This window comes from Pelecanus crispus, chromosome 11 (assembly GCF_030463565.1).
Source record: "Pelecanus crispus isolate bPelCri1 chromosome 11, bPelCri1.pri, whole genome shotgun sequence".
NCBI classification, from domain to species: domain Eukaryota; kingdom Metazoa; phylum Chordata; class Aves; order Pelecaniformes; family Pelecanidae; genus Pelecanus; species Pelecanus crispus.
The window spans coordinates 7,143,943-7,163,355 of record NC_134653.1 but is presented as its reverse complement, the minus strand read 5'-3'; the positions used below and the strand labels follow the sequence as shown (position 1 = coordinate 7,163,355).

Genomic DNA, 19,413 nt, shown 5'->3' with positions numbered 1-19,413 from the left:
GCAGGCCCAGCAAGGACCCCCCTCCTCTTGCAGGGTCAGGGGATGCGATCCCACACCAGACACACAGCAGGCTCTGCTAGCCCCAAAGCACAGCATTTAACTGGCAATCACTCCATGGACTCTTCTAGACTGCTCCGAAGAGCTGTAATACCAAATGTGTCAGGTGAAAGTCCGAGTTTTCCTAAGGCAGAGCCGCCATCCCCAAGGACAGTGATAAGGGATGTGCTTCCAGTCTTTCCCAAGACCAACCCTCCCAACATGGCAGCATGACCACATCCTTGTGGGGCTGGGATGGGCTTTCACCTCCTCTGATCCTGGCTGATGGGCGCAACCTGGCCTCGGCACCACATCCCATCAGAGCAGGCTGTAGCACAAACAAATTCAACCGTGTCCGTGCCCATCTCCCCAGGACACGGCCCTCGTCCTCTGCAAAGCCCTCTCCTCGCCCCAGCTCCCCTTCCCAGACCCCCAGGCTGCTCTCTGCTAATAACTGGGAGGAGGGAATGCTACTGGCCAGAGAAGAGAGGGTGTTTTTCTGAGAAATTAAAGAATATAACAGAAATAAGTCAACCTGTCAGAAACTCTCAACATATCACGGTTCAAAAATAAAACCATTAGACTGGACACTTCTCATGTCAGCAATTTGACCTTCTGAAATTTTCTATGCACTTTTTTTCCTTGCCCACAAATGAAAAGTGGGCGAGTAAGAAGATTATTAATTCTCTAATTGCATTTCGAATTTGTGAATTCACTGAAGTTGGCCATTTCCTGTGAAAATTTCTGATGAAAAAGGACAAAAAGCATTTTGCAGGGAAATTCCTGATCACCTTCCCTTTGCTGCAGTTCTGAACGGCTGCGACCCTACGGTCTCCCGTCTCCTTCCTTCCCTCTGCGCTCTCATCCTCTCTTTGTGCAAACAATCACAGCTCAAAAGACACCGCCTGCCCCTGGGCACCCATCAAACCACCAACACCATGCAACCGAATCTCCTCTCTTCCATGCCACATCCACCACCGGGTTTTACTGTGTGTGCTTGCAAAGCAAAGGGGATGGTGCCGGTTCACGTATGGTTTCACACTCCCTTCTGCACGAGCACCTCCTTAAAGACCATATGCATTAACATCTTAGCAAATGACTCCAGGAGCCCTCAAGCTGATGCTTTATTTCTTTACTCTGGTTGCCTGGCAGACTCCCCCCGGTGCTATGGGCTGTCTGATGTGCAATAAAACCTGTGCCCTTTCAGGTTGCCATTAGCACTGGTTTGTTCTCCAGGTGCTGCTCAGCCCTGTAATTCAGTGGTGTGTGCAGCAGGAGAAAGAAGCCTTGCTTCTGAGGTTGTGAAAAAACACAGGGCAGAGCCGGCGTCACTCTGACACTCGTGGCTGCCCGCTAGCTAGCTGAAATGGGGTAAGAGCAGAGGATGAGGTCTGTCTGTTAAAATAATCGGGTTTTAACTGCAACACTGCTCACTGCTTTGTCTGATCATGCCCAAAATAAACCGCATTACATCACTGCAGGTCAGACTGAACTAATAAGGGTATCTTTCTCACACTGAGAAAGAACGTATTTATGTCCCGTGCGTTTTCTCTAGCGCTTTGCAGTCAGAGCTCCTTCCAACTGTGCAAGTGCAGGGGAAAATTAATTCAGACTGCTGCCCAAATTATGCAAGAGCCACATGGAATGGAAAGTGCATATTAACAGATTTTACTATTTTAGGGGGTTCTTTCATGTCTCATAATTTATTTTGCCATCATATTTGCAGACAAATACAAAATAACATATAAGCCAAGTAATCTTTACAGTGTTGACAGAAGATAGTACAAGCAAATAGGCACCTTCAGACAAATGCTACCTACCCTTTGTAACTACCTAGGTAAACCTAGAGCTCACCTGAATAATGACAATAAGATCTAGTCCATAGTGCTATAAATACAGGAATACAAGCCAACAGAGGCTAAAGCCCTGACCATCTTTGACTTTGCTAATATAGGCAAGATTTGGGGCAAATCTTCTCGCTTTCCCAGTTGCTCCAGTGGAAGCTCTCAGGCCATCTAAGGTTGTCGTAACCATCGTATTATCTTACTCTGCAGTCCAACAGGCCATCCCACCCAGCTATATAACTGCCAATCAAATAATCAAAGACAACTCCAACTTCCCCCCTGAAGGATGGGGTTTATATCTTGAGCCGGTGTAAATCTGAATTCCTCCACCATTTTCATGGGACCTATGACAATTTATATCAGCTGAGGAGCTCCAACCTGCCATGACTAAAGAATGAAAGCAGCAATGCTTGTCGGCATTTATTATCCTTCTCCCTTGCAAATGATGCATTCCCATCCTGAATGCCTTCGGGAACCAACATGAAAGATATGCAACAGCATCCGCCGTGAGCGAGGGAAAACCGCTGTTCCCCAGTCCTACTGCAAGGGAATCGCACCGGCGTGCAGAGCTGGTAGCAGCACTTTTTACCAGCTGTACCCAACTGTGAATCTTCTCCTGTTCTGACTGCTCTTCCACCATCTGATAAATTAACAGTGATAGGATTTACTGGCGTACTTATAGGAAACACAAGAAGGGAGCATTCACAGCAAAGCTGCAGAAAGCTGCACTTGATGATGCTGCTGTTTGTGCCCAGTTTACCCCGCGCCTCACTGGAAAGCACAGTGTGCTGGAAGGCACCTACACCCTGGTCCAAGAGCATATAAATCATTGCTGAACTATCTCAGGCAATGCTTTCAAGGAACGGGTGGCAAGTGCTTTTGCACAGCCCAGCATCTCTGTCTGCTGCTGGGGATACCCATCAGCCCTCTCAGACTGCACCAGCCACGTCCATCCCATGGATAGGTGCTTTCACAGTCCTAGCAGTGAAGTTAAACCATTTTTCCTGACAAGCATTAAGGGATTAAACACCTGGTGTAAGAGCTCTCCCACTTCATTTGCTAACGTTAAAGCAAAGACCCGAAGATGTACTCTCCCTGCCCACAGCTCCTCCCAGGCTGGGCTTCGGCTCGTCCCAGGGCACTGATTCCACCTGGCATCCCAGCAGCAACACGATGGGTTCATCAGGAGCCAAAGCCAAGTTCACAGGAGCAAACGACTCCCTTTTGCTCTCTCTTGGCCACACGAACATCCCATTCTCTCATCTGTGGCCTGAGATGCATTAGAGCAGCTGCACCTTGGCCAGTTTATAACATAATTGCAGGCTCCAGCCCTGCAAACACTGTTCCCTTTTGCTTCCTCCATTTCTCCCTTGGTTAAAATAAATTCATTTGTTTAAGAGGACTCAAAAGCATCCAAATGAATTAACTTTCAGCAGGACTTTTGGGAAGCATTGCCATTACTGCTGCCTATCAACAGCGGGGGAAAAAAGTCCAAGTGTTTTAAAATTGATCAAAATATTTTTAAAAATTATCAAACCTTTCAATTACCTTGAGACCCAGATCCGTTTCTAGAATTCAGCACCCATGCCCCATTAAATTCTGTTAAAAGGGATAATTAGGTGGAGACTGACAGTAGTTTAGAAAGTTCGTTTATCAGAAGGGATAAAGCCAACCTGAAACACGTTAATGTCAGGGTCTTAAAACTGGTGTTATTCTGTGCTGTTGTGCAACAAACATATCGCTAGCGGAAGGGACACAGTTAATCAGGATTGCTGCGGTGTAAATAATGTTTTGCTTCCTAAAGTCTGGCTAGGGTGAACAAATTATTTAGTTCTCATACTAGCTGAATTAAGAGCTTAAATGTATAAAAGTGCGTAAAAGGGTGTATCTAAGAATCGATAGTGGATCACCGAAGCATTTAATCACTGTTTTACTAATCCCCCTGCACTATCTGAACTCAAACTGACTCCTCACACTAAAATCAATGGTGCTAATATACTCATTAACGACGGCTCTTTCGCAGGAATGAAACCATCAGAGTTTGAAAAACTAACTGGGGGCAGAGGAGCTGAAAGCCGTGAACAGCGCATGGGCTTGTGCTCCAAGGCTTCCTGGGGGAGCAAGAAACTCTCTAAAAATTCCCTTACAGGAATTTCCACTGCAATCTTCTACCAAGGGTAAGCAGCTGTGACTCCACATATAACAGCACATCCCCAGGAGGGGACACCCGATGCAGGGACTGAACCAGGACCCGTGGATCTACAGCCACAGCTCCTCACTAGGGTGAGGCTCGAGAGCTGGCTTCAGTGCTCAGCGCTGCCCATGCCGGGGATTGCTGCACGTGCAAAGCGTCTTTGTTTCCCAATTCTGGTTCCGCTACCTCAGATCGCTCTGTTTCTCACAAGGCAGACGTTTCCCATCGGTTCAGGGGCTATGCAAGGCCTTTTGGGGCAGCTCTTGCCTTTGCATCCCACACTGGCTCTTATTTACACTCTTCACCAGCAGCTGAAGAACTTGCCGCATCCTCCTGCCAGGCTTCCCTGCACGCCTGTCTCAGCTCTGACCTGCACATCTGACACTCCTGTCCCGAGACTCATTTCTCCTAAGTCTGTCAGTTTGACCATGATAGGTTCTGCTTGGCATCTACAGGCTCCAGACAGTCTCTCCCCAAAGGATTTTCTGAAATATGTTTAATTTCTGACCAGGGTTTCATCAGGCTGCCTGGAAAAGGATGTTGCTCAAAATTATTCAAAGACAGCATTTTCTTATTTTTTATGCAATTATTGAACAAATATCAGAATGTAAAATTGCCCCTGGGATTGGAAAATGGAATTAAATCTTCCAACAAACATGAGAAAATGGATACCGACGTCTCTATTAGCAACAAAATGTTTCATGCTTAGAAACTGGTAATCAAACACCCCTCCAGGGAATTCAGAATGGTGAGACAAAATGGTCTAAGACAGCATTAGAAAGAAAAAAAAGATATACATACGTTCAAGTGAGACACAAACTGGATGTGGGGTGGGCAGGAGAGCGTCCTAGTGTCGGTCCCACCTTGGTGCGTTCACAGGCAGTTCAGGAGGTCATTAGTGGAAAGCAACAGCCCAGATCCTCCGCAGTTCCCAACCGCACCGAGGCCAGCATAATCAGGCACAGGAGGTCTGCCCCGCGCAGGGTGCATCCTCCTAGCCGCTGGCGCGGCCACTAAGCTGTATCAACCCCTGCCAGCAGCGAGAAGGGCAGAGCTGGGACGTGTGGGGTGGCTGAGCTTCTTCTGCAAGCACCAAGCTCCAGCCTGTCTTGGAGGGCTCTTGGATGGCACGGTTCAGACCAGCTTTGATGGCACTGGTTTTCACCAGCTGGGAAAACTGGTGGTCCAGCACTGTGTACGACACAACAACAAAATACTCCCATCTCACCCAAGCGATACAAGAACTGTCCCGGTGCACACGGGAACATCTCTGTTAGGGACGGCTTAGTGGTGGACTTGGTAATGTTAGGTTAACGGTTGGACTCGATGATCTGAAGGATCTTTTCTAACCTAAATGATCCTGTGATTCTATGATCTCCAGCGTGCTGCTTTCCTACAGGACACAGGATTTTCCCTGGGCTCCCTTCTCAAGCCACAACCCTGGGAAACAACCAACTCCCAGTGTAACAGCTGAAGAGCTGAAAGCAACGTCATCAACCGAGTTACATCATGCAGCCCAGGAGAAGGAGCACCGTTTGGCAGAGAGTGAAGTACGGGCGTGCAACCACACCTGGGGGCTGTTATGGTTCAGCAGAAGGGAAAAATTGGCACTGCAAGTTTGGCGTGTGTCCCCCCAGCTTTGTTTTGTTGTAACACCAACCTGGCCATCCTAAGGAGGAACCACCTGGCCAAAGCTCCCTTTTGAATTTACTGCCCAGAAGAATCAACAAATGATATCCCTGTTGCACAGGTCATTTGCACAGCTCCTACACTGGATTTTAACAATGGTACAATTCTGAAAGACAACATACAACCTAAAGCACTCATACACAACCTACAAGATGCCCACCAGCCCGCCTTCCCTCCCCCTCCTCCTCAGAGCACTGTTCATTTAAAATGGCTTGCCCTGTTCTCTTCTATTCTACATTTAATGGCTTTTGAACTTCAAAGAGAGGGGAGAAAACCCTATCGCTTCACCATGCAGTTAAATATTATGCAGCCACATTACTGAAGAACACCTACAAAATACGCTGCTAAAATAAACTCCCATTTGAACTCTTCCTATAATATTTTTCAGAGCGCTCAGAACACGCTGCCCTTCTTCCCACACAGCACTGAAGCACCTACTTCACTTTAACCAGGTACACACTCTTCTTGGAGTCGAAAGGACTAATCGTGTGCTTAAATTTATGCGTTTGCCTGAAGTACCTAGTTGAATCTGAGCTTTTATACCTGGAAGTTGCATGGTATAAATTGAAAACGTTATTCCTGGGTGAACGTTATACACACATTGGCAGATGTATTCCAAAATTATCTAAGAAATCAAACTATTTATTGTTAATAGAACATGTCCAACTCCAGCAGACTGCTTTGAAAATCTAAAATACAAATGTGCACAATGTACTATATATGAACATGGATACCACACACACACACTATGTGCATGCCTCGTATACAAAATAGAGCAGAAATGCTCTAAACATAAATTGAGAATGTATGAGATAAGATTTTAATTGTGGTTTTAGTAACAGCAAACTGCTGGAGCTACCTGTTTATTATTAGTCTTGAAAAGCAGCATGAAAATAATATTTTATTTAACCTTTCATCTGTAACATGGTCTTTGCTAATAACATTATCCCAGAGTCATCCAAGCACATAGCTGGTGTCAACTACTTAATATGCAGAATAAATTAAACGCCACTTAACTTATAGCAAAGAAATACCCAGCTAATTTCATGCACTTTCACGCCGGTCCTTATGCTGGCGCAGCCACACAACGAACACAGTCAAGCCCTGCGCGTCCTCTTCAAACCCTGCCCTTCTGCCAGAAAATCATCCGATCCACTGCTCTTCTAAACCACCCCTTTGCAAGCCCACCGTCACTCTGCCCATCATGCTGGCGGTGCTGAAATGAGCTCTGTCACACGTGGTGGGTCTTTGCAATTGCAAAACACTGTGCGTTTGTTATACTACAAGGAGACCAGGTCCCACTGACACCACCTGAAGTACTGTGGAAACAGAGGTTTGGGAAGAGTGGGGGACCTGGCACATTTATCTACCATTAACAAAACGATGCTAATAATCCTACTTCATCTTTCCAAAACAAAAGTCACCTTGAGGAGGCAAAGACCCTTAGCTCCATTTCAATCCAGCTCCATGCCGCACGCTACCAAGAAACAAACTCACTGGTACTTTATCTGACTTGCTGTTGGTGAACAGCCCACGGAAGTCAACAGAAAGACTCTTGATAACTGATTTATTTCCATGAGGTATTAAAATTCCCAATATTACCAATCAAATACAAGGAATACCAGGAGGCGTCTTTCCCAAAAGACCACACTTTCTCCTCCTATTTAGCAACATACGAGCAATAATCAATATAAAGAACACATAAACAGAGATGAAAAAACAGAAGGTGCTGGACATCAAAAAACTTATCTGCCAAAAGTGTCTTTTGCTACCTGCAGAATAAGGCTCCTGCTTCTCACTGTAAATGAACTCTTTTCGTTCGTATTTGGCTCTGATCCACTGTTCCCGCAGCAGTCTGGAAAAAAAAAAAAAATACAGAGAAAAGCAAACATGGTCCAAGATACACTAAGGAAGACTGCAGAATCATTAATTCTTCAATCAAAATACAAGTGTGATTTAAAAGTCTTCCAAAAATTGCATTGTACAGTCTGGAGTCAAGGGTTTCTTCTGTTTATTGTTGGACAACAATAAATCATTCTCTTGTACATTCAATTTTATTGGAAACTTATTTAATAAAATTTACAGATTTAGCAGAATAGTCCGTTCCCACTCACCCCATCAGCCTCTGCACAAAATTCCCTCAGTATATGAACGATTTTAAACCTAATTTCCTCAGACTACATTCTTTAGTAGATGGGATCAGTAAATGAAAAAAACAAACTGCACACAAAACAAAAATCTTTGCCCTGAAGCTATCAATATGGAAGCACAAATTGAGTATGCCTTGTGCGATGCATGTACATGATGGCCTTTCAGCAGTCAAAGGTGCAGAGATACTGCCTCCTTGTCACGCATGGACAGCTATTCAAAAAAATTGTGATGTGTCAGGTTAAAATTATACTTGTAACCATGACGGGAAGCCCAGCCCAAGGATGGGTGACACCTGTGACTCAGTGAACACAGAGCTTGCTGCAGGTTGTCACACACCTCCCAAACTAGGAACAACAGGAATTCAAGTGAGAGATGACTTCTTCAAAATGAAAGGGACATAGGACAGTCATATCCCAGGCCCTAGCCAACCTCTTGGAAGGAACTGGGGGGTGAAAAGTGAGAAAGCCTCAAATAGACCAGGAGAACATGGCTGGGTAATGACGTGAGGGCTGAACCCTGTGGAGCACAGGACCCAAACACCAGAGCGTGGTGAGAACTCACCTGGCAGAGCTCTTCCAAACTCATAGCCTGTACTGCTACGTCTAAGAAAGAAATCTGTGATGCATGGCAGGAAACATGCCTATTACGAAGTTCTTTACTTTTCATGTTGAAAATGATACCAATGATTTATACACCAAGACCTTAACTTCAAAAAAGGAAAAAATACCCCAAAGATTATAAATACTTTTTTGCTATTTTTTTTTAGCATGAGTGATGGAACTAATGAAGTAGTTTAGATCTAGAATATGCTAGGAATTACTTCAAACCATTTTTAACTGCACTTAGTTCTTAATTGCCCTAGAACTTAAATAGCCCAAGCAGGCAGAAATCACACACAGAAATAAAGGCACGTGTCATCCCAGCTTCACAGCAGACATTTCGAAGTGGCCTACACTGATGACAGTAAAAGATCCCCCAGCATTGGGCATGCTCTGTAAAACCCATCACACTTCAACACATCAACTTCTCCACGAATGAAAACTGTTGACATGCTCAATTACCTTTTCCTTTTTGCTGACTATGCAAACTTAATGCTATCTTTTCAGCAGACACATTCCAGAAATGCTCAAAGAAGATAAGCATACTAGCACTGCTTATGAAAATTCATCTGCAGGTACAGCAAACATATTCATCAAATCTGCAAGACTTTATTCAATGAGAACTGTGGCTGTAATCAGTTTCCTGGCAGTAAAGGAGGAAATAATTACATATAATTTGTCCCACCCATTGTTTCATCTCCTTGGTTGGGGCGCCAGCCTCCTCCCACAAGGCTCAGGGAGCACCATAGCTTCTCTGCACCCAAAACTCAACTGTGAGCTTCTGCTGTAACAGAAATAATGCACCAACTTTGCCTTTCCCCCTTCTGTTCCTGTTTTCATGCCTGATCTTTAGTTGTTACACACACATCTGCAAGTTTGACTGTGAACTCTGAAGATGAACACCCATCTCCCTTCTGCTGTCACCCTGCACTACACTCTGGTTTGGGTACAACCCATCTTCAGTTCATCTCAGGAGGTTCAGATGCGTTTTGTAGAAGTGTGCAAGGGGGCTGTTCTGGGTTAAGCAGGATGCTCTTTCTGGATCTGATATCCACAACATGGTAGCCTGCAAACATAGAAGACTGATGACCCAAAAAGGTAGCACTTAATTGCCTGTTTCTATACTTCTGCCGCTCATCAACAAATCTACCAAAATTTAATCATAAAATCAACACAAATACTTAAATTTATTACCCTTCTTGCAATTTTTCCAGCCCGTCTGCTGCAGACAGCTTGTTATCACCATAGCCAGACTTGGACCTTTTCAACAAGACGAGTAGGGATTTAACTAGAAGGAAGCAAATTCACTCAGCTCCAGCTGACTTCAGTGGATTCAGCAGGAGCTGCAGCTGTTCCGAGTCTCTGAAAGTCAGCCTTCCAGTATGAATGTTTAAATACAGTATAAATTAAGGTTCATGTGCAGCAGTGGGAAAACACTCTTGCTGTATAATGCAGATAGTACAACAGATACACTCTGCTGATCTCCTGCCTTAGGGAACACCGCTCTGCAGCGACTTATTTCCCATGACACTGTCAACAGCAGTCGTTCAATATCTCCACAGCTTTTGTGCAAGAGAGCGCAAATTGGGCAGCCGTGAGGCACCTTGCCCAAAGGGGTATCCTGAGAAGCTGCAAAATGCTCTCGATAACCTCTCTTAGCATTTAGGCCAGAACACAAGTGGCTCCAATGGCAACTCCCACATCCAGACAGGACTCCAGCCATGCCGCTTTCCCAGCTCACAGCAAGCACTTTCTGACAGCTCACATGTTCTTCTCCTTTCTTCATCGTCACAAACCCAGGCCCTTTCAGCAATAATTTCCCCAAACCCAGAATACAGCAAGAGCAACCCAGGGTTAGGACAACTCAGTGCAAGGCCAGTAGCTGCAGCTTCTGCTCCAGTGGTTTTTTATAGAAAGCAGAACTCCTCCAGCAAAAGAAACTGAAACAAAAACCCAACGAGGATGGCAAGGAGTCCAGCATCTCCCTTCAATGCAACAGAGAAGCTGAGCAGGGACTTGACCACGCTTGCTTGCATGGACTGGAGGCAATCCTGCCATAAAAAGCTGCTTTTAAGTCTGGCATTAAACCCTAGTTTCACTGGCACAGCTTGGATGAACTTAAACAGGAGCAGATATTTGTCCTGGTATCTATGGGATCTGAGACCATTTGGAGGGTAGGGTCTATCCAGAGGTCCCTCAAGCCATAGTCTTCTCCACCATTTTCAGTGGGCTTCAGACCTGATCTCCATTTCATTCTTTTCATTTCCCCTGCCTTCAGGGGCCTTTTAAACATCTGTTGTTGTGTTTTAGTTCAAATGTATTTTTCCTGAAGTGAGTACGTATGTAAATAACACAGGGTGGACATCATGTGCCGAATGGAGGACCCTCCATCGAAACCCTCCCCTTTGATTTCGACAGGAGTTCTGTGAACAGAAAGGACTGTACCAACAGTCTCATGGTATTTTATTGCGTTTCTGGTGATGGAATAATGTAGCAAATACGCCATTTGTGTTTGTTAGAAAAGTATAACTGCATCATTCCTGAGCTGCGGAGATGCACAGCTTTCAGGATCAACTCCAAAAGCTTTAACAGCCCACCTAAAGTCTGGCAGGCTGCTGGCTACAGGGAATGTGTCATTTTTTGGCAATTAGAACAGAAAGGTCTTTGTAATGATCAAGATAAAGCCTGGGAGCAAAGAAAAAAAAAAAAACCACCCACAAAAAACCAAAACCCTAAGGAAAAAACATATTTCCAGCAGAATAAGGGAAAATTCATCCCCTGAATGGAATAGGACTGTGCTGCACTGGGGACGTGGCAGGTTCAGAGGCCGACAAAGCACCTCCAATACCAAGACCTCCAAATCTCATTTTAGGTACTTGTTTGCTTGCCTGGCCACCCACATGAAAACAAGTGCTCTCTGTCAAAGGGCCAGCAAGGAAGGTTTCAGAAGAAGCCAGTGGAGCAGTATTATCTTGGTCCCACATACTCAAAGCCTTTCGCTCACAGCAAAAAACACCACGGGGAAAGCTGTTCAAGCAGTTTAATATCAAACTGTGGCTGCGTGGCTTCATTGCGCTCTGTGCAGGAGTGCTGTCCAGCCAAATTTATAGTCTCCAATTTATTGTTACCCAAGACCCTCAGCTGGGCTGGCTTTCCTAGGACGCCCTACAGTGCACACACCACAGAGGCTGCATGGCTGCTATAGCTTTTAGGAGATGTACGACAGACAAGAAGCCCCAGCCAGAGGTGAAAGTGGCCCAAAAGACATCCAACACCATCCACTACCACCCTCTGATTGCATCTTTGTGAGCCACCATCAAGTCCAACAAAGACAAAAGAAATTAATGTCATCCAGGAACACCATTTCCAAAACCCAAATTTGTAGCTTCTGGAATTTGTCAGAGGTTTTTCCAGCAAAAAGCAATCTGCTTTCCACAGGCAGCTCTGTGGACGCAGCTATGCCAAGTTTCTGTCAAACAACCATTTTAATGAAATTTTAAGTCTGAGTCCAAATTTTTGCTCAGACTGTAAGGAAAGCCACTGCAGCATAGACCAAAAGCCTGTCCAGCTTCACACTCTGCCTCCACATCTCTTCCTATCTGGTAAGTCCTCATTGTGAGGACTTGCTTTTAAATGGCTTTGTGGAGGCATGAGACAGCTGGGGGGGCTTCTTCCAGGTGCTCTGTGCCTCACCCCAGCTTGCAGAGCCCCAGGAGTGATGTGTCATCCACCCCCCCAAGACCAGTGGCCAACAGCAAGCTTCTGGAGGAGAGCAAGAAGACAGGCGTTTTGGCTATCAAGGCATAAAAATCTTGCATTATGGATTTGAAGAAGCTAAAGCTGAATTTGAGCATGCAAAATCATAATACACTCAATTAAAATGCTAACTGGTTCCTTTTTTTGTTTGGTTGTTTTACATGCATGGTCCAGTTCACCACAACGCTATTTTTCAGACTGGTTAAACACAGATTAAAAACGTGTAGGAAACAGCCTGTGTCAGTACTGTCCTAACCTTGTAGCAACTTCCTTTGGAAATTAAAGGAATTTATATGAATTAACAGGCTTACGAGCTAACAACAAAGAGAAAATTAATGACAAGCAGAGAAGACCATGCGGCCGGTTGGGACTGAAGGAGCGGGCAGATCTCAGGCACTTGGCTGATGGCAGAGCGACGCTCAGTCAGAGACTTTCTGAGGCTGAGTGTCCAGTTTGAGCCACCACAGGAGGCTCCACCACTTGGGAACTGATAAGCGACCACTCCGAGAGCCCACACTGCAGCACCTCAATCTTTACACCCAAGACATCAGGCACTTTTGAAAGCCATAGATGTAAAATCTGAAGACCCTTATTAATAAGTAGAAGCCCGAGCAAAACACTCAGCTCTACCCCTCTGGACATTAAGCATTAAAGAAGTCTCTCTATAAAGTACCAGCAAAAGGAGGTGACAGAGGAAGAGGAGACTAGGTGAGAAGTTTGCATGCTTGACCATCATTATGCCCTGTGCATGGGAGAGGAGGGGGACAGACTGACCTTCAGACACCAGACTGAGGTGATGAGCTCAGTAGCTCCTCTACCAAATGAACCAAACTTTAAATGATAAAGAAAGGGGAAAAAAAAAATTCCAGGGATTTACTAGGCAATTTTCTCTCTGCACATTTGAGTCGTACTGTAATACAATGAGCCACTTCTGCTAATAATTGTTCTTCTTCAGATGACTATGTAGATGACTCCTCAAGCTGTGAGCCTCACTGGGATACATCTTCTCTCTGACTGATGTCTCATCTTGTTCCAGATAAGACAACCACCCAGTACAACTCATGCCATTTCATTCTGCCCCATTTTTCCTACCAAGGTACTCAAATGTACTGGCAGTCAGTATATTTAAGTGTTCCGCATAAGGAGCAGATGTAGCTCCCACTTATTGAAGCACGGAGAGAAGAGCAGAGCAATGCACTGCAGCTCACACATAGTTCCGCAGAACGCTTCTCTGTGCTCCCAAATCAAGCAAAAAGGCAACAGAAAATGAGGTTAAGTATTGGGCAGGGGCATGGATGTACTTCCAGTAAGGCAAAAGCCCAGTAAGAGCTTGTCTCCATCTTCTTCTATCAGTTTTCAGCCAAGCATACAGCTGAACAAAGCCTTTTTCCTCTGCTTTTACTCAAAAGCAATCCTACCCTTGTTGCTCACTGGTGACTCAAAACTCAACCATGTGCTTGCAGTGTATCTGCCCCAGGAAAGGCTGTCTTACATCTCTCAGTCTGCTGCTGTGGCATACAAAGCTGGGCCATGACCACTCATGACCATCCAAAGAGGGCTTTTTTGGTTTAAGTTCCTCACCCAAGGCGCTTTGGGCCAATGCTGCGGTGGTGTAGGAACATCCCAGTCTGGGATTCACTTCAGCCTCAGGGACTCCCCAGTGGTACAGAAGTTGGCTGCTCTGCTCACTGCTCCTGATGCGCAGGCCAAGTTGCTGGCAGACAGAAGATGAAAGGAGAGGACAGAAGGGGATTTTTTTTTTTTTTCGGTTGGGTGGTTTTTTTGCCTCTGCAGAGCTGGTATATTTTCCCTGGGCAACTCCAGAGCACCCCTCCAACTTCTCTAACCTTCGCCAAGTGTCTGACAGAGCCAGGAAGCCACAGTGGGGTTTCTGGAGGATGCAGAAGCCACATGCAGCAGGCAAGCACCACGTATTTCCCAAGGAGTCAAACACAACATTGTAGGCAAGAATTAAAAAGGACAAGCTGGCGCTGCAGCACTTCTTGCTTCTTGCTCTGAACTTTGCAATTTTTCAAACAACCAGAGTAGAGGGATTCCAGAAGTAGCATTATAAAATTGAGAAGCTTCAAATGAACAAACAGCCTGTCCTTATTACGTCTCGTACGTCAGCATCCTGCCGCGCCGAGTCTGAGGGCAGCTCCCACAAAGCCTGCCCAGCCGCTGCAGCCAGCCAGCATGGGTTGTCGTAATTAGAAGCATCAAAACCTCTCGATGCTGCAGAACGTGGGTTGGCACACAACGGCACGGTGCCAGTGCTGGGTGGAGGTGTCATCCATCGCGATGCTACCCAGGGCTGCAAGCTGAGAACAACTCATGCTATTGCAGTGACTGGACTGCAGCGAGGCGGGGAGAAAGCTAAATATATACCCCTTTAAAAAGCAGCACTCCCCTGCTCTTGTTTAGCATGTATCTGTTGAAAGGCACAGAGAGCCTCTAACTAGAGAAAGAAAAATACAACCTGGCACACCATGCTCAAAACATTCCCAACATGCAACGTACCCACAGCTGCTTATACTGCAGCAGCGTCAGAAGGAGATCTGTTGCTGCAAGAGACCGCTTCTATCCCAATGCACCCTGCTGCTATCGCAGAGACCCAGCAGCACTGGTCCAGAGAACACCTACATGACCACCTACCTACCAACTGAGCCCCAGGCTCAGTTCAGAAATCGGGGCATCCAGACTGAAAATTGTCCCAGTGCAAAATAGGCACAAGTTGGGAGCACAAAAGGGACAGAAATTGCTCTTCCAGCTGCTTGCAGAAAGACTAGCCTTGCCTCATCCCCCCCCAGTCAAGAAATAAATAAAGAACCCGAAAGAAACAACAACAAAAAGCAACCCCTTAACCCTCCTGCTCCTGTTTCGCACAGGTTGTAAGTCCAGCAGCGTGCCTCTCCATCTAGCCCCAGGAAGGGCTGCAGGTGGAGCGGTCACCCCAGCGCCGCCGGCCCAGCACCAGCACAGTCCCTCTGTGCTCGCAGACGGCTTTGACAGGGCTGCGGTTGGAGCTCAGCCACCGCCCGGCAAAGCTCCCCGGAGTGCAACTGCACCGCAGGATGGAGGAAGAAAAAATATCACAGCAGCAAAACCTGAGCTGCATTATCAAAGGAAGCCAAACCGACCAAGCACACAGCAAGCCACAGACATGTCTGCCAGCCCAGCAGCAGAAGGAATGAAAATGCTTGTGGTCTCTAAGCTGCCTGAGCCGCAGGGTGAGCTTTTGCTATCTCTCAGGCTGACCTGCGCAAGGCGAGTCGAGTGCGACTTGCACCCAGACCTCAGGACGCCCCAAGCTGCAGAGGGACCTGCCCCACCTCCAGCCGGGGTCCCCCAGCACGAGCTCTGCACCCCCTCGGGCAGGGATGGGGCGTGGAAAAGAACCAGGACTCTGCTCCTGAACAACTTGAATATCAAATGGGCCCCTGCCCTGTAAGGGCAAAGCGGCAGCTAAGGCTGGAGTGCAACATCTGATGGAATCTAACTGAGACTTAAGAGTAAACAAAATTTAAATCCCCTAGAATTGTGTTTCTCCTACCAATGACAACTAGGTGAAAAATCTTGCTTCTCCATCCTTAACATCACAAGTACATGCAAGTCTCAAAATGGCACAGCCAACTGCTGGGATTTTGGAGCTCAGCGATACAAACATGGTACTGGATGCTCTCAGGACCACGACAGTTTACGAAAGCTGTCTGTTCACAAAGGACGGCATCCACCTCCCAGCTGCTGGCAGAGCCAGCCACTTCGCCTGGCATCTGGGGAGCGTGGAGAGCTTGGGGTTCCCTTCTTCCTTGTATCAAAGAGACGCTAAGGAGAAGGCAAAGGAAATAAGCATGAATAATGCTCTGCCGAAAGACTTTTTGTTTCAACCCAACTCTGTAGAAGCAAGAGAGAAATTATCAGTGATTTTCCTTTTGTAGATGCACCATCTTAGGAAGCACAATCTATTTACACAGCAAGATGCAAGAAGCAGTTGATGCACAGGGATGAGAAGGACGCTAGATCCATCTGCAAGGGGCACCACAGACCCCACGGGGATGTTGAGACATGCATCATAGAACTCTGGCCAGCAAATCCTGCAGTAGGAGGATACATCTGTCCTTGGGCTGCCAGCTCTGCTGGTCAGGGAAGAAAGAGGCAGGATTTTGTGCATAGGGAGGGATGGGTCAACGTCACACCAGAGCCTGCAGGAAAGTAAGAAGCCTCGCCTGCGTTAGGTGAACAGCAATCCTGTTGTCTAGGTGTAGACAGGCAGGAGCAGGCAGGTTTTGCTCTTGACTGTCACAAGGCAAGTCTCCTCCACCTCCTCCAGGTTTGAGACATCATTTTTCCATGAGTCCTTACTAAATCACAGCCCTGACTTTTCAGATCCTCATCCACACAAGCACTTCTGAGTCCCCAGAAAACCCCACATGAAGCATCTTCCCCACCTTCCCTAAGCCAGGACCCAGGGGTGATGCTTGAAGACCACTTCGAGGTAGGAGGAGAACCTGAAAGGTCCTAAACTCCCAACATGGCCAAACGTATGAAGGTTTTTCCCTTCTCTCTGCCCTGGGAGAGACAGGGTTAAAAACAAACAAAACGTCACTTTGCTGAAGCTGTTTTTCTAAAATGAAGAAAAAAACCCATAAACAATGGTGCTGCCACATCCAGCTGAATTTGGACCATCTCCTCCCCTGGACCTGTGGGATCACTCCAGCTGGGAGCACCTTCCCAGTGGCTTCTTCTTGGGCTCCCTCCCACAAAGGCAGAGGTGTTCCAGCAATAGGAAAGGTGAGAGGCTGGGGCTTTTTTCCTTGCAAAAAAATAATCTTAGCAAGATAATCACAGTGCACTCAGAGTGTGCCCCTCTATAATACGCAGCAGCTTTGCCAGTCCTCAGATAATTTCTGTACTTGTAGGAACCATGGAAGCCACTGCCAGAAGCCATTTTATACCAAAACCAAGATCTGGGAACACTGCATAAATGGATGGAGTTTTTTATCGTCAGGCCAGGCAGTGCTGCTTACACCTGGGCCTTTCCAGATTTAGCATTTGAGCATTATCAAATAGTGGGTAGCAGATGCATCACCAAGATACTTCACAGGCCTTTTGCCTTTACTATAAAAGGCTTTTTGCATGATGTAGGAAGACAATAACTCTTCCTAACAGCTAGTACAAGAAGATGAGATAGATAAAGTCACCTCGAGGACGAGCATAGGTATTCATGAACCCTTTGGCCCACCTTCAGTATTAGTTCAGATTTGGGGAAAACAGCAGAGCCTTCCTACTCAAAGACTAGCATCTCACGCAGGGAGCCATAAGAACCCTTCCAGTACTTCTGTTCTGGGCACCTCTTACAATGCTTGAATACATCATCCAGCTGCTGAGAGCCTCGCACGCTGTTTTCACACCACCGCCACGCTGCCGAATTACACCTCCCTCTTCAACTAGTGACACCCAGTTAAAGCAGCAATATTGGGAGGGACATCGGGGACCAGTACTCACCAGTTTGCTAATACTAAAGTCCTGGGTCTGGAAATTACGCCCTACAGACCCTGTGTGAAAACTGGTTTTACAAAGAAACAAAAATGCCCTGGGTACTCTGCAGGACTGGACCCTAAAAACCAATTTCAGTTCCTCTTGTTGCTCCCTGGATGGTACAGCATGTTTTGGCCGCTCAGCCCTCTTGGCCTACAAAGTCTACCCCAGCTTACTAGGAAGGTTTACTGTCATAAATGCTGTATGGGAAACAATATCTTTTCACTCATCTTCACAGAGAATATTATTTGTCACTTAGGCAGAAAAAGAAAATCCACCACTTTGGCACTAAAACACAGTATTCCAGGAAACATGAAATGAATTATTCCTCTCCCCTTAACTGGTTTAGTGGTAGACTTGGTAGTGTTAGGTCGATGGTTGGACTTGATGATCTTAAAGGTCTTTTCCAACCTAAACAATTCTATGAATCTATTTTTGTATTACAAGTAACCTAGCATCTCATATAGCAGATAAGTAAGTTCTGGTTTGATGCACAAGGACTATCTGAAAAGGCAGAGGAAATCAATGGGTAGAAATTGGCATTTTTGAAGCTTTAGAAACTTGGAAGAGTCTGGGGAACAGACAAACTATTGACTTCCCTACATCATCTCAACTGAACTTATTAAATAAGATCCTACACATAGTATAAACTCTACCATATGCGTGCAGAAGAACAAAGATTTTCAGAGTCTTTTATAAATGAAACCTCCTTTGTGGCTAAAAAAAAAAATATATCATGCTGAAACTAAAAATATTACAGAGGCTGCAGCTGCGCAAACAATTAAATGGCGTTTACCAGCAAAGGTATTTACTTACTGACAGTCAAGAAACGTTGGCTTGTAATAAAACGGTGGCATTTTAGATTCATATTTTGCTTTTGCTACATTGTTTCCATTCGAGGCCATAAACTGTGAAAAGAAGAGAAAAACCAGAAAGAATTAAAAAATGTTAACGGTATTTTCCCTTGTCCTCTTTTGTTTCTAGAGAGTAATAAAATTATTGGGATGGGGCCTCTGTTCACTTACTGAGGTTTCCCCAGGACTGTGCACAGAAGGGATGCTGTAAAGCCTGTGCCTGCAAACCAGGGCTCAGAAATTAATATTGACTATTATTGCCAGGGCTCCCCCCAGCTTAATACAACGCTGGGGACAGGTCCGTGTCCCAGTCACACGTGCATGATCCCCATGGGAGCAGAAGGCAGCACGCGGTGGCATTTCCCACTCACAGGCACGAGAATGAGATGGCTCCCAGGGAACCCAGCACAGAAATTGGGCAACCAGAGGGCAAAACCCAACACTAACTTTAAGTCTGCCTGTGTTACAGCTCAGGCAAGGTAACAGTCTCCGACAATATGCCCTTTGCTTTGGATCACATCACTTGTGCCGAAAGGTTAATTTCATTTTTGCAAAGCCATGCCAGCAACCTCAGAAAGGAGCTTGAAATACTAAAAATAAATAAACAAATAACTTCTATCTGCCCTGACATCCCTCCTTTCCCTCTGATCTCTTATAAAAATGGCTAGCTGAGAACACAGCAAACAAAACCATGTATTTCCCTACTCATAAATTTTATTTAATTAAAATCACTTTATAACTGTAAAAACCCC

At 45.9% G+C, this 19,413-nt stretch overlaps 1 protein-coding gene across 1 annotated transcript in view; it reads right to left on the bottom strand.

The window, feature by feature from the left end:
- The window catches only part of ADAP1 (ArfGAP with dual PH domains 1), a 63,791-nt gene that overhangs the window by 32,686 nt on the left and 11,692 nt on the right, over positions 1–19,413 (bottom strand). The window contains exons 3-4 of the mRNA XM_075718632.1: positions 18,624–18,715; positions 7,536–7,618 (exon numbers count right to left, since the gene is read on the bottom strand). Of these exons, the coding sequence (XP_075574747.1) occupies positions 7,536–7,618; positions 18,624–18,715 (175 nt within the window). The remainder of the gene's footprint in view (positions 1–7,535; positions 7,619–18,623; positions 18,716–19,413) is intronic.